The 24,053-nt window shown below is 43.9% G+C and overlaps 1 protein-coding gene across 1 annotated transcript in view; it reads right to left on the bottom strand.

Moving 5' to 3' along the window:
* The window catches only part of AGMO (alkylglycerol monooxygenase), a 362,759-nt gene that overhangs the window by 116,719 nt on the left and 221,987 nt on the right, over window positions 1–24,053 (bottom strand). The window contains exon 12 of the mRNA XM_074984668.1: window positions 22,910–23,015. Coding sequence (XP_074840769.1) covers window positions 22,910–23,015 — 106 coding nt within the window. The remainder of the gene's footprint in view (window positions 1–22,909; window positions 23,016–24,053) is intronic.

Below are 24,053 nucleotides of genomic sequence, written 5' to 3'. Positions count from 1 at the left end.
GCAGGCCTCTCTGGGGCCCCGTCCCCATCCCTGTCCTGTCCCGGTGGGGGCTGCCCTGTGGTCCTCAATGGTGCTCCACGCCGGAGTGACCCCATCCCCTGGCCCCTGCATGTGCATGGCTTACCTCATGGAGGATGGCTCCAATGGTGGCCCTGCTCACCCCGAACTGATGGCCAACAGATCGGTGACTGTCCAGAGTGGCCAGTTTCCAGAGGACGATGGCCACCCTTTTCTGGAGTGGGAGCGCTGGCCTCATGCAGGTGTCCTGGTTCTGGAGGGCTGAGGCGAGCCAGTGGCACAGCTCTAGGAATGTCCCCTTGGTCATCCGGAAGTTCTGTAGCCACCGGTTGTCGCCCCAGTCCTCCAGAACCAGCTGGTCCCACCAGTTGCTGCTTGTGGGGAAGCTCCACAGACAACAGATGCCCCGGGGGACCAGCTGGGGACGTTGCGCCCTCAGGATGACTTCCAGGAGGGTGGCTAGTAGGTTGGCTGCCCATAGCCACTGCTGCTCGGCGGCCAGGACCACGGCCAGAGCACTGGCCACGGCCTCAATGGGGATGGGGGGCTGCTCGGGTTCCATGGGGGCCTGGGGTGCCTCCTCTGATGTCCTCAGTGTGCGAGCCTGGGGACAGGTGGCTGGCCCTCGATGTGTGCGGGCTGTTGTATGGGATGGGGGGGCCTTTAAGGGGACGGCAGGCCCCGGTCCTGGAAGGGCTTATCTGCTAGGTGACCCTGCCCATGGGACTTCCTGTGCCTGTACTTTCGAAAGAGCACCCTGCATGGTGTGGACGCTCATTTTCAAAATTGCACTCTGGGATTTTCGAAAGAGAGGATCGCACCTTTGATCTCTGTTTTTCTGTGTGCATGCTCCCTTTCAAAGGAACGGCTTTCAATGTTCTGTTTCGAAAGTCGTCCTTTCGAAAGGGGACTGTGGTGTAGACGCAGCCGTTAAGTGTTGTTCCTTCTTTTTGTATCATTAATAAAAAGTGTAAATGATTTTAATCATGTTTGCCAATACACTGAACAAGCTGATGTCTCAGGATATTACACCCTGGACCTTATTCAACATTCTTTTAATTCTGGATGGTGACTGGGTTAACACCTTTGACACACATATTCCATCTAAATTAATTCAACATTTTCATTGCCTTTTTTTGTCTTTTTGTCCAGTGATAAGCACATCAACAGCACCTAACAAGTAAAATAACAATATGACACTCTGTCATGCATAAGGCTTACATGCAGCCGAAAGCTAAATTTGTCCCCAAATGAAAATCTCAGAACATGAAAATGTCTCAGCTGTATGACCACTAGGCATAACCTATGCTATCAGCACTGACTGATAAATATGCCTTCACTCTACCTTTTAAGAAATGCAATGTAATAAATGCAGTTTTTACAGCTGTTATTTTCTTTTATATGGGGTTTTATGGTACAGATTACTGCCCAGCAGAAAGCAAAGTAAAAATGTGAAGACCATGTAATTTCATCCATACTGGGATTAAAATATAATGGCAGAGAGTGAAGTAACTGATTGGGGAAGGTTCACGTGGACAAACCAAGAAAGCAAACCAGTTGGGGTTGCATGCTGTTTTCACAGCTATAATTTTTGTTAGTTTTGCAATCTGATGCTTTTGATTTTTATTTGATGCTAATAGCTCCTGAAAGCCAGAGACATTTTACAAAGCCAAAAAAATAAACCTGGATCCACTAAAGATTCTGTTTTTCACTTTCCTAAGGCTCCTTTAGCCAGGAGTTGGGGCTGCTGGCCTGTAGTGTTAGATCTACTAATAAACAGTAACAGAGAGGTAGACCTGGCTAGTTAGTATCATCATGACTGGGAGCAGCAGATGTGAGTCATATGGGCACACATTTTATAGAAATAATATAATACATAATTATTCTAAAAACTTGGAAATTAGTAAATGCTTAAATACAGAGTAGGTTATAATTACTACAGCAAGACACCTGAAAACCTTCAGTTAAGATTTCATAAGATTATAAAACACAATTGAAGACAAAACTATCTTCTGAGGGGCTACAGTAGAAGAGCACAGGTTAAGGGAAAATAAGATTATATGAAAATATACCATGTTATTGTCTGCTTTTCTGGTTGTTTATTTTGCAGAATTCACTGATGGCAGTACACCAAATACAAGAGGCTGATTCTCTCATTGGACCTTATCCTGTTCAAATCTGTTTGTGTGATCTTTAATGGAACTTGTTTCAGGACTACATAATTAAGTGCTTAACTCCATGAATCATTCTGTTGATTTCAAGGGGACTACTTCAGGAGTACAATTTTATAAGACATTAGTAGGGATAACAGAATAAGGCCCATAACTAACAAAATAAATAACAGGGTGATCTTGACAGCAGAGGGAGACTGGAGACATGGGGATACTCAACCATGAGTTATGAATAACTCTTGGCCTGCAATATCTCATGACAATTTGTACCCCTCGGAAGACCACGCAATCAACCATTCCTTTCTGGCAGGAGTGAAATACGCTACTGTTAAAGAAGAACCAATTTTTCAAACAGAAGCTATGAATTTGACTCCAGTTCTCAAGGCAAAACTGACAGTTGTATCTGGATTAATTATGCAACAGAAGATGTTTAAAATTTCCAGGAATAAATGATAGAATTATGGATCAGGGAATCCTGGCTATCTCCTTCCAAATCTGTTTCTAAGAAAGTGAAGTGTAGAAGGCCTTCTCCCTCCCTGCACATACCTTTTCATATCATTGTATTACTTTTCCTGGTGGTAAGTGACATTCCAAGTATGCTGGCAATCACCAACTGAGAAAAACTGATTAGAATTTCAGTCTCTGAAGTCTTGCCAATGTCGAGGGTTGTCCCACAGCTTGAAAAGATTTTTATCTAACTGCCATGATTTTAACATAAGTAAAATATTACGAGACCTACTTCGTCACCACTAATGAGAAAATTCTTATTCTCATGGTCTGGCCATCATATCACTTGCTCACAAAAGTGAGAGCAAATATTCAGTGGGATCTTTCTCCTTGTTATCCAAGTAAAATAGGCCAGGTGCATACAGCATTGGAACTTAAGCATGATAGGGTGTGGATCGTGACTGGTCAATTCAGACCACTGACATATGGGTAGGACAATGTACTGGCAGGACTCCACTGCTTCTGACAGAAGCCCAAATGGTATCAATAAGTCTGTGGATCATAATATGAGGTGCTTAGACCTATAGAGGAACATCTCTGCCTCTACTACAAATGGTTGAATATTTCTGTTCAAAACGTTTTTGGTGAAATTCCTTTTTCAGAGGTAATATGAAAGAAGGGAGGAGAAAATGTAAAAAAAAGGAAGAAAAGGGAAGTAGAAAAATGAAATGCCTCGAAAGCTTGTGGATTTCTTAAGATTATTTTTATAAATTTAAACTTATCACAAAAATACTTTCCATATTTTCCAGCTCTACTCTCTACAATCCTGGAGGAAATTTTATTTAGTATCTCCATTAGCTACACGAGCTTACAGTGATCAACTCAGTGAGTTCAGTCTTTGCATTTAGCTTAACAAAGAGTAGGTTAAGAGGTGACTTGACAACAGTCTGTAAATATCTACATTGGAAATATGTGTTTAATAATGGGCTCTCCAATCCACCAGAGAAAGGTATCACATGAGCCAATGGTTGGAAGTTGAAGCTGGTCAAAGCTAGACAAATGCAGAGTGGAAGAAGGCATAAACTTTCAATTGTAAGATTAAGCACCCATTAGAACAATGCACCAAGAGGTGGTTGTCTCTCAATCACCGACAAATTTTCAATCAAGATTGGACATTTTTCTGAAAGAGATGGTGTTGGACACATTTCGGGGAAATTCTATGGCCTGCATTGTGCAGGAGGACAGGCTAGAATCAGTAGATGATCACAAAGGTCTCTGCTGACCTTCAACTTTATCTGCTCAATCCATAATTCTCAAGTATTTGAAACTGTGGTCTTTGTTGATAATTCCCTGCCAAAACATTATTATACTTGACAGATTAACCCTTTCTTATATTATTTATTTAGCAGACCCAATTAAACTGCTAGCTTTTTGTAAATTTGGCTTGAAGGGGCACAGTGCAGGGGCAATCTACCCCCATCAAGAGCAGGCTGTTGAGATCAGCCCACTCCACACCCAAGCCACGGAAACAGCAGACCATTATGGAATTATGATGGAAAAGAGGGCAAAGCAGAGTGTGAATATTAGAAACACTGCTTCAGTACGTGTGGGGCTGGCTCTGAGGCAAGATCCTATAACAGGTATTAATAATACACACAGACCAATTGATTGTCAGTATAATGGGAAACCTATTAACATCAGCAGTCAATTTTACCTAAAAAGGCTATGCCAGAGGTGGAGGTAGACCCAGGACCACATCTCGTCTTCTATGTTACAGTGTACATAGTTAAAACTCAAAGAAATTTTAAAATAGATAAATAAATAAATAAAAGGGCATGAACGGAGGCCAAGTCTTATTGAATCTGGCAATCATCTGGTGAGCCACATTTGAGTGTTACTCTAACGAGAAAATAACTCAAAAACTAGTTGTTTGTGGCATTAGTAGTAGGCATCCTTCAGTCTGCATAGACTATGGATGGCGCCCTTTATAGTTTCAATTGAGGACTTCATTTACAGCGTCTACTGTGACTATGAAGACCCACACAAGAGTGACAGTCCTTGCTGCATCTCTTGCAGATGTGGTGGGTGTCTGGCAAGTCCTTACCATGATGATTACTGTTCACTATTTATATAGCACTGCAAGCTTGATAGGCATTTTTAAATACGCAAGAAGATACAATTCTGCCCCCAAAGGTTTTAATACTCTAATGAGAATATTAGAAAGAAAAATGTACCCTTTCTTTTCTTTCTTTTAAATGTATTTATTAAATCACACATTTAACTGCCACTTTTTATTGCTACTTAATCTTTTCCTGTTTTCTGTTGCCAACATTTCTGAAGCCAACAGCAGGGGGAAAAAATCTATGCCAGGGATTTATAGTCATATGCAGATGTGCAGTAAATTCAGGTAACGGCTACAGATAAACTATACCATCCTCTTCTCCATACAACCTAACCTAAAATTTCCAAACAAAAAAAAAAAGGATCATTTCCAACTGTACATTAGCACTCAATCAGCAAAATAAACAATCTAATCTAAGCATTACACAGGCTCCACAGAAGATAAACCAAATAAGTTCTGTCAGGACAGATGGGATCACTCTCAAGCTTCATGGGGGGGTGCTTCCATTGTTTTGCCTGTCTCAAGTGAGGTATTAGTAAATAACTAGGACTTTGTATATTCTTTTTCCCTCAGAACACCTATTTCCAACTTTTAAACATACAAAGTGTTTTATGTATTCTGTGCTTGGGAACCAGTTGTTAAACACAACATTTGCTAATCTTCTTTCATCAGGCAATTTTTATTTGGCAAAGGCAAGAAAAGGAAACTCTTTCAAAAATTCTTTCTTCCTTGCGTAATACACAAAACACAAAAATAAATATAGCATTGTTGGTTTTTTTTATGTTTCCTGACTCTAAACATCATATCAAATGGACCTTCAGGAAAGGAATGACAAACATGGCAAGGCAATACAGAATATTAATCACAGAAACAACAACAGCTTGATTCAAGCCAATCAATCCATTGCCCACTTTAGACAAGAGACATTTAGCTGATTAAAAATCAGTACACAGCTGACCAGATGTCAAAAAACAGCATTTAAACTTAATGGTTATTTCAGGTGTTGCTATTAGGCAAATAATTTTAAAGTCATTGCCGTCGTGTCAAAGATGTTGTTTGCACTGTCAACAACAGCCTAATGGACATACCCCTTTTGATTAGAAGAAAGTAATTACTAGCAGTGCTTTTTTGTGCGGTACTTGCTGGCAACTTGGCAGCCCCAGCCATGGGATTGGCTGAGGGAATGGGGGACAGAGAGGTAACTGTGTACTGGCTCCTATTCCCCACCCCCGCCAAAAAAAACCCCACCATGAATATATGTAGTGCTTACTAGACACCGGCACCTGGGCCACCCTAGCCCTGGCATTGGCTGGGGGTTGGGAGCCAGCTGAGTATCAGCTCTTCTTTTTTTTTTAAAAACAAAAGAGGCACTGATAACTGGCAATGATCAACTGTGACTTTGTAGTTAGAATACACACTGCTGTGGAAGTATTTCAATTCTCCTCTCCCTACAACAATCTACTTCTAAACTTGGATGCTGATACTATGTAAGTGCTCTGTTGTGGGTAATTGCAATGTGAAAAGCCACACTATCCTAGAAGGTCATAGAGGAAACATATCTAGGGTGGCCACCCAGATTTGCAGGTTGCTGTAAAAGGAGAATCGTGTGTGGGTGTGTGATTCTTCCCAAGGTATCTCAGATTGTGCAGCATCTCACCACTACCTGCTCATAGTGTGAAACAGTTTTGTCCATGTCTGCTGTAGAGGATGTCTTTGTAACCAGTAACCTCTGGCAGTGCAAGTACCACCTTGCGCTCTACAGATAGTGACAAGCATACACCTCCCCAACACTCACAGAATTACCAAGCCTACTGTTCCCAAAGGAGCAGTACACAGCAGCTTCTGAGCTTCATCTCAAATTAAACGCTGTGCCTAATCCCACGACACTCAGATACGGATATAGAGAAAACAAGCTCAAGTTTATTATAAAAAACAGAGATTCACACAAGAATACTGCAGACAAATGGCAACACACAGAACAAAATAACAAGCTTCCTAGAGGCTGAACTTAACTAACATGTTAATATCTGAGGGGGTTGCTATGTTAGTCTGTAGCTTCACAAAGCAAAGCAAGCAGTCTTCTAGCCCCTTACAGGCTAACAATTTTATTTATTAGGTAACGAGCATGGTTCTTACCCACAAAAGCTCATTACCTAATATATCAAATTATTAGTCTCTAAGGTACTACATGTTAATCTCTTGTCTTACAAAATGTATCTCACCTACAGTTCTCTCCAGGATTTTCAAGCTTGCCTGGTTTAGGCCCCTTTCTTATGTAGCAGAAGTTCAGTCATTTTTATTCCTCCACTCAGGGTGATTGGTCACGTTCTTGCCCCCAGACCATCCACCAAATACGCTCAAGCAAATGTTTGTACCTCAGGATAAATTCTTATTCCCCCACTTTGTTTCTCTTCCTATTGGCTTCTTTTTTACAATTCTCCATGTGTGTTCATTTCAGATGACCCACTGAGAATGAGACAATACTAACTCGATATGTAAAACGATAAATGGGTAAACGTCTCCTGTCTGACAGAAAAATGTGTTTTTCACCTTTGCTGGTCATGAATGCCTTGATACAGCCTATAAGTACAGTCTTCATACAGTATTGAGAAAGAGTATCTGTACATACATTTCATAATGATACTGATGGCCATTGTGATGCTGCTTTCCTTAGAGATTTCATATGACTTCCTTTGGTGAACATCAATGTGATTCTTTTAGCACCTCTGTGCACACTTCTCAGTTGGCATGAAGGGGTCATTGAGTCACAGGTGCTTCTGGTACCTAGATATATTTGGAAGAGCTGAATACAATCAAATGACCTGATTTTTATTTCTCTTTCACACTCACCTAGCCAAAGGGAAACACCATCTAACACATCTCGTAACTGTCATGATTCTTGCTTTATGCCATGTGGAGAACAGACAGCTTAATACAGGCTGTCTTCTCCTGGAGACTGATTCAAACACTCTACTGTGAGGACACAGCTTATTGCTTTGAGGAAAAAATTAGACCAAGTTACCTGCATCTATGATTGAAGAACACAATCTTGAGAAGACAGTCTCATATTCTTGAGTTTAAGTTCTTCACTGAAGCTCTAGCTATACTAGAGGAACTATGTTCTGTAGATGTTGTTTTGGACCCATACCTTCCCTTCTGAGAATGCCAACAGGAAATGTAGACTCCTGTGGTGACCAAGGCTTTCAATGTCTCCTTTAATGATGGCAGAGTACTACTCTTTTAACGAAGCACTTGAAGCACATTTGGTCAGGAAAGTATTATGTGATGCTCTCAATCTGATCACCTGTTTCTAAACTTCCATTATTAGCTAAAGTTATGGACAAGATTGAGACCTGACAATTTTCAGTACCTCAAAATGTCTGAGAATTCTTTGGTTCTTGTCCAGCTTCTAACCAGGTTATGGGTTTGAGGATAATCTTACCAACGTGATAGTTAAATGTCCATACTGATACTGATATATCTGTTGGTTGCCTTTGATACGCATGATTGGGATGTTCTGTTAACTTGTTTGAGGACCTGTGCACAAGTAAGCGGAGCCACTCCGCAGTGGCTTTGTCGTTTTGAATTCTGGAAAGCACCAAGAGGGCAATCCCTTTTCTGCCTCTGTACTCTCATGGGGTACCACAAGATTCCTTCCATCCTCCCACTTAATTTGTGTATGTTGCTCTCAGAAAAGATGGTAAGAATGCCGTGGAGCAGTATTTTTAATATTTAAATATAAAATAAATAAATGTCTATACCAATGACACTCAGGTCTATTTTGTCCAATCCAGGGATTAGAGTCAAGTGTCTCCCTCCATTTACAGGTGTGACTGGAGTGTGAGTGTGTGGTGAACTAGCTTGAGACCCAACCCAGAGAAGCATGGCAGGTTGGTAGTATGACAATCACAGAGCAGCAGTAAGCGTGATGGCTTTTCACTATCTGCACGTGGTCAGGAATCTGTGACGCCTTTTTAGGGTAAACAGATTGCACTGGCATTAGCCATGACTTTGTCACTTACATATCAGAGTATTGCAAAAATCTGTAGATATCATTGTAGTTTAAACCAGCTCTACAACAGAAGAAGATGCAAAGTGCAATGACTCAGTGGCTACGTCTACATGTGAAGCCAACATCGAAATAGCTTATTTCGATGAGTAACGTCTACACGTCCTCCAGGGCTGGCAACATCGATGTTCAACTTCGACGTTGCGCAGCACCACATCGAAATAGGCGCTGCGAGGGAATGTCTACACGCCAAAGTAGCACACATTGAAATAAGGGTGCCAGGAACAGCTGCAGACAGGGTCACAGGGCGGACTCAACAGCAAGCCGCTCCCTTAAAGGGCCCCTCCCAGACACACTTGCACTAAACAACACAAGATACACAGAGCCTACAACTGGTTGCAGACCCTGTGCCCGCAGCATGGATCCCCAGCTGCCGCAGCAGCAGCCAGAAGCCCTGGGCTAAGGGCTGCTGCCCACGGTGACCATAGAGCCCCGCAGGGGCTGGAGAGAGAGCATCTCTCAACCCCTCAGCTGATGGCCGCCATGGCGGACCCCGCTATTTCGAAGTTGCGGGACGCGCAACAACTACACGGTCCCTACTTCGACATTGAATGTCGAAGTAGGGTGCTATTCCTATCCCCTCATGGGGTTAGCGACTTCGACGTCTCGCCGCCTAACGTCGAAGTTAACTTCGAAATAGCGCCCGGTGCGTGTAGCCGTGATGGGCGCTATTTCGAAGTTAGTGCCGCTACTTCGAAGTAGCGTGCACGTGTAGACACGGCTAGTGTGAGCAGGTCACCAATACCCCTGAATCTGTACAGAATCTGCATCTATTGGCTCTGACCAATGGCATCCACAATGGCATGCAAGACTGTCTTGCTCCTCCAAGGACTCTGGCACAGGTGAGGTCTGCCACAGCACATGACATAGAGCTCCCTTTGTACATACAGAAGAAAATGCAGCTAGGTGAGAAGTATCAGAGGGGTGGCCATGTAAGTCCGTATCCACAAAAACAATGAGAAGTCCTGTGGCACCTTACAGATTAACAGATTTTTTTGGAGCACAAGCTTTTGTGGGCAAAGAGCCACTTCGCCACGCACACATAGTGGAGATTCCAGAAGCGGGTCTAAATATACAGGGACGTGAAAAGAAGGGAGTACCGATCAAGAGGAAGGCCAGAGTTAATGAGGTCAATTCGGTCAGGGAGAATGTGGCCCTCTTCCAGCAGCTGATGTGGAGGCGTGAACACCAAGAGAGGAGAAACTGCTTTTGTAGTTGTCCAGCCATTCTCAACAAGTACAACAGCAGTGTCAACTACAAAAGCAGTAACATATTTATACTTGCCTCTGGAATCTCCACTACGTGCATCTGACAAAGTGGGTCTTTGCCCACAAAGGCTTACGCTCTGATAGAAATCTGTTATTCTATAAAGTGGCAGAGGACTACTCATTGTTTTTTCATAGCGTGAGAGAGATCCAAAACAGACCACGCCCTTCAGGGCATAACACAAAGGAAATTGGGAGAAGGTTGTGCTTTGTGTGCTTTCAGGTATAATTTCTGAATAGGAGAAAAGAAGGTTTGGGGAAGCTGGGATAGGAAAATTTCTGTTTTGGAGATGGGGTCTGCACTAGCCTCTCTGTGGGACTTTCTGGGAGAACAAAATGGATTTTGTTCATCCACAGCAGAACTGACAGCCAAGTCATCGATATGCCAGTGTATCTGTACAGATGCATGGCTCCACTTGGGTAGAAGCTATAGTACAAGTGTGGTCTAAGTTTTGACTGCTGAATTTTTACTACTTGTGTATCTTAAAAGGGAGGAAGAAAAATACTGATTGATGTTCAGAGCTGTAGCTCTTTGACTTACAAACCCAGCAAAACTGTAAGAGAACTATTGAGAGAACAAGTAAGAAACTCCACAATGTCATTTTTACAGAGACACTTTTAAGAGGAGAACTGTAGTTCAATTACTGCATTTTCCATGGTTGCTGCCTTCGTATACCTAACTCTACACAGAGGGCACTAGCCAACCACTAACTATATTGGGCTAAGAAGGGCCATAAAATCAAGTTCACAAACAGAAAGACACCATCAACCTTACTAATAATGGTTTTCAGCTATATTAGAGACATTAACAGTGAAAACACATTTTTAAATGGATATTGATAGCATCTATACTACAAATGTTTCTTTTACCTTTGGTTCCCCAGTTACATTTGACAACAGGGAAGAATCTATTTTTTTTTCCAATTTTTATACAATGTTTCTGATTTCTATTAGCCCTGACTATCTCCTTGACTTGTCAAACAATGAAAGTGACAAAAGTAATAGCAGATGCTTCTTTTACAACCAAACCTATGGCAGGCAGATCACAATTTATCACAACAGCTTGACACAGTCTAATGATTGTAAAGTAATTGAAAAGATCCTGATAATAAACCAGTGGTTTACTTTTTTTCAGATGAAATAAATATATAATACAAATTCAGCCTCATTTTAATGGCACATCAGATGGTCTCCAACTTGTCTTGATTTTTATTTTATTTGATGATTGTAAATAAACCCTGGAAAATTCCTTCCAAGATTTTACCACCTGAAACTGCAGCTGTTGGCTGATACTATCAAAGCCTCACAATTCCAAACTCACGTGCAAATCTCATCAAATGCAGACATTTCTAATTGGTTCCAGAAGTTTTTCTTTTTGCTAAGATCAGGGGGCAGAGGAAGAATAATGAGGAGCTTTAAAGCAGGGCAGGGGGAGGGTGCTGAGCTTGGGGAGTGGAGACTTTAAAAAGCACCAGCTTGGCTGTTCTGCCAGAAATGCAGAGCAATTTTACGGTCAATTGGCCTGAGCATCTGGAACCATACATCATAGTCTTTAGTTGATGGTGCTGAAGCCGACTCAGACACTGGCTCAGGCTAAACCCAGTAATGACTTTGCTGTCACAACGAAATGGAAACTAACTTAATCTACTGCCAGATTTAACTGAGACTTTTTCTGAGGGACATTATTCCTCTTAGGGCAGTTGTCAAGAATATTAAAAGTCCAGTCCACTGAATGCTTGCGACACACTATGGAAGACTTTTATGAGCAAAGCCAACACATAAAACAAAGATTACAAGTTGTGTTTGTTTAGTTCCACGTGTGTTGACAAGGCTTTTTATCATAAGGCAGTAGGGTTTCCTCCTATCCCTCCTCCTTCCACCTTCATTTTTAAAATATATTTCATATGCACCAGCCTCCCTTGTTAGTGCATGGAGACTACATAAATGCTGAAGTCATAAATCATAGTCCAGGGCATGGAGCATTCCGCCTAATGGAAGCCAAATATGAGATATATTGCCTTTTGAAATGTGGCACAGATGATCATAATGAGGGGCAGAGTAAAAACTAAGGCTGATGTGCAAATAATGCCTTGCAAGTGAAGGTTTGTTTTAAGTCACGGTCATAAATCTCCATTTTAATGCTGGTAACTTGCATTAACAAACAAGTGCAGTAACAAGAAGTCTCTGCATGATGCAAGAAGATGTAAGTCAGTAATATGACCCATTTAGCGGTACCATTGTGAGGTAAGGCGTACAGTGCAAATCAATTCTTTTAAATATATGTCCAATTATATATTTTTATCCAGACAAATAACACACCAGTAAGCAATAGAGGATTTGTACACAAGATCAGAACAGTGGTTCATCCAGTTCTTGATCCCGTCTCCAACATCATTGTGCACCAGCTGCTTCTAAAAAAGACGTTAGAAACCTTGAAGACATCAGCTGAGGAATAACCTGACCACAAGGAAGGCACTCTCTAGCATTCATTAGTTAGAACCTGGCATATGCCACGAAGCATGAGATTTTTATATACCTTCCAGAACTTATTTTTCTTTAACCCTTATACAACCCACGCCTGAGTCAAATTGAAAAGAAAATGGAAATCCTTTACTTTAAAAGTGTTGTTTGCAATGTTGTGGTAGCCATGTTGGCCCCAGTGAGACACACAGTAGCTGCGTCTACACCAGCCATTATTTTCAAAAGTCCAGGCCCTCTTTCGATAGAGCGCATGGCTCTTTCGAAAATGAAATCGAAGGAATGCATCCCAGCTTCCGCAATCACTCTTCCAAACATGAAATAGGAAAAGCTGCACCTTTCGAAAGCTTATTTGGAAAGAAGGCAGGTGTAGACATTCTGTAACCCGCTCTTTCAAACGCGTGCGGTCTGCCATGGCAGCAATCAGCTGTTAGGCGGAAATGTGCTGCACAACGCCTGCGGGGCTCTATGGTCTGTGCCTGCAGCTGCCCTTAAAGCTGTATGCACCCAGAAATCCCATTGCAGGAAGCTGAGAGTGTGCAGGCAGCAGCCATTGCATGTGGTGCCCCTGCACGCCTCAGCAAGACCCCCAGCAGCTACCGGAGCAGCATGCCACCAGCCAGCAATGTGAGAAGCCCCAAGGCTCCCACTCCGAGTGGACCCAGGACTCCCAGGAGTCCAGCTGAGATGGGGAAAAAGAGAGCCCCCCCTTGGACAGCACATGAGCTCTAGGACCTGTTGGGCCTAGGGCAGCAGGAGCAGGTCCTGAATGAAATGGGCATGAAGCAGCAGAATTTAGCCACTTTCACTCACCTGGCCGAGGCCCTGACTACCCGTGGTCACACTGCCCACACTCTGGACCAGGTTAGCAGCAAGATCAAGGAGTTGCAGCAGGGGTACACCTGGGCTCGGGACTCAGCCAGCAAGTCGGGGGCTGCCCCCGCTTTATACCCATTTTTACCGGCAGCTCCGCAGCCTCCTGGGCCCACGGGACACCACCTCCTGACCCACCATCCTCAATATCTCCATGGAGGAACCCCAGCCCAAGGACCCTGATGAGACAGGACCATCGGCCCACCCAACGCCAGCAGGGCCAGAGCCGGAGCCAGCAGCAGCAGCAGAGTGGTCCAGTGAGGAGGGGGACCTAGTCATAGACCTCCCCTCCCTCACCTCCAGCCATGCATTGGCCAGCTGGGCATCCCCTGACCTCAGCGGTGGACCATCAATTATGTACCCAACAGGCACACACCCCAGATCACAGGATAGGGTCTGCATGCTTGCCAGATGGACCCCCACACTGTCAGCAGACCCCTGCCAGCCACAGGCCAGCTGACCTGTGGCCCTCAAGACAGCGGCATGGCCACCAGTGGCCTTCAGCGCCCATTCCTATGGATAGCGCTGCGGCCCCCTCCCAGGGGGAGGAGATGGCTGGGGCCAGACCACATGAGGGGGCTGCCCCCAGGGGGATGGGGACCCCTACCACCACCACGAGCCTCCAGGGACACCTAGCCATCGGACAGGCGATGGGGGATTGGGACCCACTGCCCAGGGGGGCACAGGGGCGTGGGCCATAGGGCAGGAGTCAGTACTCACAGCCTGTCCCTCTCTTCCTTCCTATTCTTGCAGCTGTGCCATCCAAGGGCTGGGAGAGCCTCACACTGTCCATAGTGCCCAAAAGCACCCAGATATGAGGATATCCATCTCACCTCCTCCATCCGTGGACAGGTGGAGGTGGTGAAGTGGTGCCTCCCTCTGGAGCAGGGTGAGGCCACCTGGCACCGGTCAGCTTGGGCAGAACTGATGGACATGCTGAGGGATGTGGCGGGCACCTTCAGGGAGCTCACAACCTGGATACCCCCTCACATCCCACCTGCAACCCCTCCTGCTGCAGCCCTACCCACCAGCCCCCCTGGAGAAGCCCCTGCTGGAGCCGATTGCCCAGCTGTGGAGGACCCCCAGCCCTACCTTCTTGTCCTACCCCACCGTCCCAGACCCACTGGGGACCCCAGAAAAGGGGGGGGGTCATAGCTCCTGGGGCTGTTGTGTGTTTAGGCCCCGCACCCCTGCCCCATATTAAGGGCCCCCCAAGCAGGCCCCCCATGTCCCCCTCCTGCTGTACATAGTTTGCACACTCTGACCTGTAAATAGGTCGCCCCCCTCCTACCTGTAAATAGTTGTATGCTTACGTTCTATATTTTTGAAAACAAAACTCCTCGTTGTGTTCTATAATAACAGTTTATTTCTTCCATAACCATGTGTGCTGTGTGCCCGTTGAGGAGGGTGGTGTGTGGGAGTGGGGGGACTGCGTGCGGAGGGTACAAGTGGTGGAGGGGCATGTGTGGTGGACCCACTGGGGTTGGCCAGGGCAGTGGTCGCAGTATTGGCGCATGGCCTCCTGGATGCAGACTCTGTCCTAGTGGCCCTAGTGGCTCTGGGTGGCGGTCAGCTGCGGGTAGCCCATGCTGATCTCAGCTGCCCACCCTGGACAAATGCCTCCCCCTTGCTCTCCACAATATTGTGGAGTGTGAAGCAGGAGCCCACTGCCTGGTGGATGTTGAAGACACCCACCTCCAGGCATGCCAGAAGGCAGCACCAGATGGCCAAAGGTTTGCTCAACCATGTTGCAGGCATGGTTGAGCTGAGTGTTAAACCACTCCTGGCTGTGGCTGGGATGGCCTGAATAGGGCTGCATGAACCAGGGCTGGAGCGAATATGCCACACTGGGCACCAGGCATAGGGGCACTGTGGCGTACTCCAGTGGAATCTCCCTCTGGGGCATGCAGGTCTCGGACTCCAGCTGGCAGAACAGGCCCAAACTGTGGAAAACCCACACGTCATGGGTGCAGCTGGGCCAGCCCCCGTATAAGTCCTGGAACTGGCCCTGGCTGTCCACCATGGCCTGCAGGACCATGGAGTGGTAGCCTTTCCTGTTTATATACTGTCCTCCACAGTGCTCCCGGGTGTGGATGGAGATGTGGGTCCTGTCGAGGGCCCCGAAGCAATTTGGGAAACCAAGCGCAGTGAAGCCCGTGATGGCCACGTCCAGGTCCCTGATGCGGACCACCCACTGGAGGAGCATTTCACTGAGGGTGCGCATCACCTGCAGGAGGGGAGACATGCGCAACCATGAGGGTGTGCGGGGAGTGCCAGGCCCCACCCTGGGTCCCCCAGTCCTGAGCCCCCTGTCCCAGTCCCTGCTCAAGCCTCATTCAAAGCCCCAAGTCCTGAACCCCCCATCCCCCATTAGGTGTGTGGCCCAGCCCTCCTTACCTTCATCACAATGGCCCTGACTGTGGCCTTGACAACATCAGATTGGTGTCCCATAGAGTGGTACCACAGCTTCCAGAGAGCTATCGCAACCCTCTTCTTCATGGAGAGGGCGTGCCACATTGGGGTGTCCTGATGTCTTAGCTTGGGGAACAGCCTCTGGCAGAGCTCGAGGAAGGTCTGCTGCCACATCTGGAAATTTCGGAGTCACCAGTTGTCGTCCCACTCCCCCATGACCAGGTGCTCCCACCACTCTGAGCTGGTGGGGTAGCTCCAGAGCCAGCGGAGCACCTGGGGGTGGTGCTGCCAAAGGAGCTGTGGGTCTGGGGCATTCCCGACTGCCCCGGGGATGGGGACTCTCCCCACAGGAGCTGCAGGGTGGCCACCACTGCTGCAGCCAGCATGGCAAACACTCTGCTGGCAGCGGCAAGCAGGGTTTCCAACTGCTACTGATCCATGCTCTATCCTGCAGTCTCTGTGTCTGTGGGGCTGGTAGCACCTCTGCAGGCCTTGTGCAGTGCAGGACAAGGGTGTTGGGAAGTGGCCCTTTAAAGGGGAGACTGGCTGTGGCCCCGGAAGTGCTTGTCCACCATGCAGCCCCAGCTGTGGCATTTCCTGGCCCCTTCTTTCAAAAGAGAGAATGGGTACGTGCAGACACTGTCTTTCGATGGGCTCGCTGGCCCCTTTCAAAAGGGCAAATGGCCCTTTTGACAGCACCAATTGATGGTGCCTGTCCCGGTCCATGTGTAGACACTCCCTTTTGAAAGGGTATCTTTCTATTCCTCTCTTTCAAAAGGGCACCTTTTGAAAAAGTGCTCTAGTGTAGACGTAGCTACAGCGTGTGAGTAATATCTTTTATTGGCCCAACCTCTGTTGGTAAAAAAGACCAACAAGAAAGTCTCTGTGGAGTCTGAAAGTGAGTGTTTTTTAGAAATTGACCCAGTATGTTCATGTGTATTAGGTTGCTTGCACCTTGTGCCAGCAGCACCCATATGGGGGAGTTACTGCACAACCTTCTTGTACAACATGCAATTTACATCCCCACAGTCTGCACCATTGTACAGTGAAGACATAGTCAGCATTTCTTAATATTTGAGATCAAGCCCTCATATGTGGAAGTCGTGTTGCCTAGTAATGTTCTCTATTTATAAGAGCTAATAAAATCCTCTATAGTTAGTCTGCTTACAAGGCAGCATAGAGTTTATTGTTAATTCATTGAGTGCTTACATCAGTCAGCTGAAGAAGTGGGTCTGTCCCACGAAAGCTCACCTAATAAACTTTTTTGCTAGTCTTTAAAGTGCTACTTGACTGCTTTTTGTTTTTATCAGTCAGCATGTTCAGATTTCTAAAAGCATACCATTCACACTGCTCGTGCTCAGAGTTTTTACAGAGCTATTAACAGTCGAGTTTTGCATCAATGGCTCAAATGACCCCAATAAAACAGAGACAAGCTACATTAGAATGGGGGTGAATATTTCAGTATTATTTTAACATAACTGAGATCTGTTTAAAACTTCTTTACTCAACTTAAGTCTAATATAGACATCTTCAGCTGGACCAAATTTTGTAAGGCGTTTTTTATTTGGCTCACTGAAAAAAACTTGCTTAAATTTTCCAATATGTTCTTTCAGGTCTCTAATCCAAATAAAATTGGTATCCACTATAATTTCAACATCTTCTATCATTGGGATATTACTGCAACAACTCCTTGAAATAGCCTGTGACCAGTGCCAATGTTAAACATTATTTGTTTTTGTTTATAATGGTTTATTTAAACTCACAATCTTAGAACTCAGTGAACCTAATTTTACTGCCCAAAATATCCCACACTTAGTATGGAGAAAATATTAATTTCTGAGAGCTTGTCTTCAACTGTTCACCAATTTCCATCAAATAATCTTCCTGTGTTAATCAATGTCATGGACCAAAGCACATCCATACATTTAGCCTTTCATTTACACTAGAATTAACCCACAGGTTCAAGTCAACAATGTTGACTTAAAATCATCATGAGAAAAAAATCCATAGCCTGCATACGGTTTCTCTGGGCCCAAATGTATGAATAAACACTAGGACCAGATTCTGTTTAGCTTTCATGCAGGCAGGCAGATGGCACTCGTAAAATAACTTTCCTTACTTGGCTCATATAAAGGCCTGAAGCTCCGAGTCTTTGGGGAAAATAAGGGCTGTTTCCAGCAAAAGAGTGATGGAAATCAGGGGAAAATGTTTCTTCTCCCAGTGTGCACTGGCCAGAAGAGCTGGTTGACCACTCAGGGGGTAATAACATGCACTCTCCTACTGCACACTGGAGAAGAACTCCAGAGGGCACAGTGCCTGACAGTAAATGATATATGCGGACTGAGGAACTGATATTTATTCCAGTTTGTGATTCACTCATGGACCACTTCAAAATCTCACGAACCTGACACATTTTGATAGAAACACATAGTTTTGTGTAATGCTTATTTGACTACAAGACAATAAACATGAATAATATTTATACTTACCCAAGCACTTTTCAAATGACTCAGGGCAGTTCATGGCAAACAAAGTTTGCTACATCTCTGCTCCAGCAAGCAACAAAGACCTCAGTACTCTGGGACAGAATTAGCCATTACATGGTAGGTACCTGGAATATTGCTGTTGTACATTTTGCAATTTATATTAGTCTTCCTTATTTTCCCTGTTCAGCATCCAAAAAGACAATGTTTATGCACGGACACAGTGAGTCAACAGAAGTTGAAGTAAGAGAAATTTAAACTACCACCACATAAGTCTATAACTGGTACACAAATACATTCTGCAATAGGCACCTCAGGTGTGGGAAAGTGAGAGAACGAGAAAGCCTGTGTGTGTGTGTGTGTGTGTGTGTGTGTGTGTGTGTGTTTCAGATTATAAAGAGTGAATGAAAATGATTGAACAAATGTCTGCCTCAAGCTGTGAATAATGCCAGGTCTGCACTAGGCTGAAAAGTTGATTTAAGATATGCAATTTCACCTATGACAATTGAGTAGCTGGATTCAACATACTGTAGATTGATTATTTCTGGCCATATGCAGAGGTTGATGGGAGAAACTCTCCCATCAACCTCCCTTCCTTCTCTCAACAATGAGGAGTACCAGCATCAACTGCAGAGCCCTGATGGTTTGATTTAGCATGTCTACACTGGTGCACTAAATCAAACCCTGCAAGATAGACGCTGAACAAGTAAATCTTCCAGCAAGGACAGACACACCCTAAGACTGGTGTCTGAGTGTTGGGGTGGGGGAAGAATGGAGGAGTGAATGAGCAGCTGAAAAATTAAAGGGACAAAGATGGTAGAAGTAAGGATGATGTTTGTGGTGTCATGATATAACATTGTACGCATGTAGCCAGGTTCAGTGAACAGTTTTCATTGATCTACCTTAACATGAATCTCAAGATCTGAGAAATCCTGGGAAAAATTGCCTAAATTGTTTACGTTTGGATCACTGGTTTCCAATTCAGCCAGATTAGTAACAATCAGAAATTACTGCCTTCTGAAAACTGTTTGATAGTTTTTTGTGTGAGCTGGTGGTCTCAGCCAACTTCCTGCTAAGTGATTTTCTGCATCATAAAATTCACTAGCACACATGACAATCTTTTGTTAACAGTCCCAGCAGGGAGGCAAGAAACATAATGTGCATGCAGAATAAATTATCTTTTTATCTACAAAGGTAAACCTTCTAGATCATGCCACCCTTATAGGGTCACATGAGGATCTTAGGGATGTGTCTGCATTGCAGTCAGACTGATCAATGGAAGGTGGGGGCAAAGGGGTCATTTGCCCTGGGCTCCTTTGAGGTACTGCAACACCACCACTCTGCACAGCTTATGTGGGGATGGTGGGCAGCATCTTGACCCAAGTGCTGAGAAGGGCTGACTGCCCTAAGTCATGGCCCTTCCCTCCTTGGCCCCACCCCTTCTGAGGGTGCAGAGCTGGGCCCCTCTCCCACCTTAACCTCAGGCCCACACAGGCTGTTGGCCCCACCGAGCACTATTAAATGCCTGTGGCTGGCCCACGTCAGCTGACTCATCTTGGGCTGGGGAACTACAAAACTGTAGTATAGGTGTTCAGGCTTAGGCTGTAGCCCAAGCTCCAGGGCCCTTCAATGGAAAAGGGTTTCAGATCCCAGGCTCCAGCTTTAGCTCAAATACTAACACTGAAATTTTACAGACCTGCAACCCAAGCCCCAAGAGCCAACCATGAGTGTTTACATGTAGTGTAGACATACCTATAGTGTACCTGTTCTGTAGTAAATGGAAGACTTGATGTGGTCAGAGTGGCAATTTAGAAGCCCAGTATAATTTTTAAAAATCTGTAACTGCAGGTTAATATTCTGGTTTCTCCCCTGGCAAATTAGATGACATTTGATGACATTTGCTCTTGTGGTATTTAAAAAAAAATCAAAGGATGAATCAGCTCCTGAGATACTATCAATGACGACTAGCCCACAAGTACAAAAATAAGAAGGTAGACAAAAAGAAAAGGGGCCAGGAAGCAATCAAATGAGAAGGCCAATAATGAGGAAAGAAAGAAAAAGACAGAAGGAAGCAGAAAGAAATATTCAAAGAGAAGAGAGGAGAAAAAAATGAAGGAGACAAGAATTACAAAAGCAGTCAGAGACTGAAGGGAGCCAATATTTTAATGAAGAAAAGAGATCAAGAATAAGAAACAAAATGATTTTTTAAAATTAAGATGAAGAGAAAATAATTGCATTTTATTTATTGAATATTTGCACTCACTGGTGTAAGAAACCATACAACTATTCCAGAACTCATCACAACTGTTTCCTGTAAACAATGAATATTTTTTTGCTTTCCTGGAATCTTATCTTACAATTTAACCCCCCTTATGCATGCATGGACATGCACACACATGTGTGAGAATGATAAGTAAAAATGTTTGCATAAGTCAAGACTATATTAATATAACTCCCACTGATTTAATTATGTGTGTATTTCAAGTCAGATGATAACCATTGTGTGATGGGTGTGTACCCACAAAGGACTTGAATGGGTTAATGTGGGCTGAAGGGGTCATTTACGTTATCTAGTTGCACTTTGAGTGAAAGACTGGCTTAACTAATTTAGAAGCCCACCTGATCAGGAGCAATCTAGTTATCATAAAGAGAAGAAGTTTATAACGGCAGAAAGAAAGTCTGCAGTCACTATTTGAGCACTAGAAGGTGGATTTTGAAAGAGTGGATGACTTATTTTGAATTCTGTAAACCTCATTCTACAAGTAATAGTGCTTATTCCAAAACAGATGGTTTGGAATAGAGGCTGTATAGAGGGAATAGTGACTATATTGAAATAATGTATTCTGGAATAGCTTATTCTGAAATAACGCTGCTGTGTATACAGTATTTCGGATTCCAGGGCTCTAATTCGAAATACTATGTCTAAACAGCTGCACTACTTCAGTGCTTCCAGGGCCTCTAATCCAAAATAGGCTCTATTGTGTATGAACACACTATTTTGGTATAAGTTTTGCTTATTTTGGGGCTTCCCTGTAGTATGGATGTGTTAGTTGGAAGAGTTTATTTAGGAATAACTCCAGAATAATCTATACTATAGATGTACACCATACGACCAGAGTCCTTGCTTCCAGAAAGCTTTATTTATAGCTGCGAAGAGCCTCCTATTATCTGTTATGCTACTTTACTCAATGTACACTTAAAAATAGTTTTCCATATGATAGTCTCTTCATATTGAAACAAACAACCCGCAGCCTTGAAGTCCATAGAACGTGTGCTTTAACTCTAACATACACTGCTATAAAATTAAGGATATGATACCACTATAACAATAATCAAAAAGGTAAAAATAAAATTAATAAGCAATGCTATGTTGCTAACGAGCTATAAGTTTTTTCCTGTCCTAGGGGAGAAAAAATAAAATAAAATAGTTTTCCCTGGTGATATTGCCTGCTGTCAGGAAAAATGGCAATAGAATTGGTATCATTTCCAGAAACACCAATTAACAAAGTCTTCAGGGCCAGATCTTTAACTGAGGTAAATTGGTTGAAGTTGACAGAGCTATGCCAATTTTAACCACTTCAGGATTTGGCCTCTGAACTTCCTGTTTCTAAACAGAAAAAAAATGTTTTTAGAAGAAGTTTTTGTGCTAAGTGAAAGAAAAACAACTGAAACTCTTATTTAAAAAAATTATTACAATAAAATAGATAAATCACTATGTTCAATGCATTCTTCTTAAATAACTCACTTATGCTAAATACCTTTCTATGTGTCACCTTGGTACTTCATAAGATAAAATATGGTCAAATACTTGCACTAGAAGTTTGAACCTTTAGATCATCATCTGGCCAAACCCAGAAGTACAGTTTATTTTGTTAACCAATCTCTCAATAGTGCAGTGAACCATTCATAAAACCAAACTCACACAATCCTAATACATTCTCATCTGGAAGTCAACCACAGATTCTGTAAGAGTGTGGAATAGTCTGGAGTCAAACAAAAAATTTAATGTAAATCTATACATCTATAAATCTATACATTGAGAAATCTAAGTCCAGACAAAAAACCCCGAAGTCCTACATTGTAAACACAAATGCGTCATAATGAGGATGTGCAATCAGGAAGCACAAATTCAGTCTGAACTCCTTGATAACTGAGTATGCCTCTGTGGGTTCATTGTTTAAGATCATGGAATTAAGATCACGGAAGAAATTAAATCTGAAGGTTGGGAAGAGCATGAGGGTATTTCTTTCAAAGCTCATGGCTACCAATATATTATTTTTACTTTAGAAGGATAACCCGGTTTGTTGTCTCTCCCTTTTTTTTTTACTATGCTTGGTACAAACCACAATTAACCATTTCCCCTATGGTAATCTGTGAGAAAAAGTCTAATTAAAAATTTCAAAATTCTGGTCAATTGTATAGTCGAAAATATATATCAGAAATATACACCTCTGAAGGCAGCCCAAACTCTTAAATTGGCAAAATGATTAATTTTCTGAAAAGGAAAAAAAAATCAAGAGTTCCTAGAGCCTGCAAATTGCATGTAGCATTCTTGAAAACAAATATCTTACCTGATAAGTAAATGTCAAGGAAGCAATGTATATTTTCAGGTAACCAAGTTTGTGCAGAGCTAGAAAAACTGAACAGCGGACAGCTTCCAAACCAGCTGCTTTGGGCCTAGAAATAAGAATTAGAGTCACTACCCCATTTTTTCCCTTTTACATGTTGAGCACTCACGTACTTCAGTGACAAACAGAAATACACAACGAGGCCCTGATGATAACCTTATAGTAATATGTAGTTGCACTGAGTTGTCACTATAAATCTGATTTAAAATTTATGACTTAAAATATTAGCGCTGAATTTTCCGGATTAGTAACCTTGGTTTGGGGATCAATATCTGTGTAATATGTTCTACCTCAGTGGTTGTCAATCTGTGGATGAGGACCATAAAATATGTTGCAACCCTATTTCAATGGGGTTGCCAAAGCTGGTTAGACTCACTGGGACTTGGAGCCAAAGCTGAAGCCCACGCCCCATGCCAGAGCCAAGGGATTCAGCTCTGGGTAGTGGGGATCAGGTTACAAGTCCCCTGACTGGGGCTGAAAACCTGGGGCTTTAGCTTTTTGTTCCCCAGCCTAGACCAGTGGGGCTTGGGCTTTGACTCTCCATCCTGGGTGGAAGGGATCAGATGCTGAGTCCCCCTCTTGGGGTCACAGAGTAACTTTTGTTGTCAAAACAGGATTGTGGTGCAATGAAGTATTAAAACCCTTTCTTCTACCTTAAATTACTGATATATGCTCTCAGTCTTAATTCTACTTTAATGTACTCTTTACCTAGGGAATAAAGAATAAAGCTGTAAAGAAAGGTTACTCACCGTAGTAACGGTGGTTCTTCGAGATGCATCCCCGCGGGTGCTCCACATTAGGTGTTGGGCTCACCCGGCGCCGCAGATCGGATCTTCCAAGCAGTTTCTGCTGGACCGCGCATGCGCCGGTGCGCGCCGCTCCCTTGCACACTCCTGGCCACGTGCGCAATCCGGTCTTCGCCAGTTCCTTGACCAACCACCTCGGATGCTCCTGCAAAACACTAAACAGAGATCCGAAGCGGGGAGGATGGGCGGGTGGTGGAGCACCCATGGGGACACATCTCGAAGAACCACCGTTACTACGGTGAGTAACCTTTCTTTCTTCTTCGAGTGTCCCCGTGGGTGCT

Source organism: Carettochelys insculpta, chromosome 2 (genome assembly GCF_033958435.1).
Source record: "Carettochelys insculpta isolate YL-2023 chromosome 2, ASM3395843v1, whole genome shotgun sequence".
NCBI lineage: Eukaryota > Metazoa > Chordata > Testudines > Carettochelyidae > Carettochelys > Carettochelys insculpta.
This window is presented reverse-complemented; position numbering and strand designations above follow the sequence as displayed.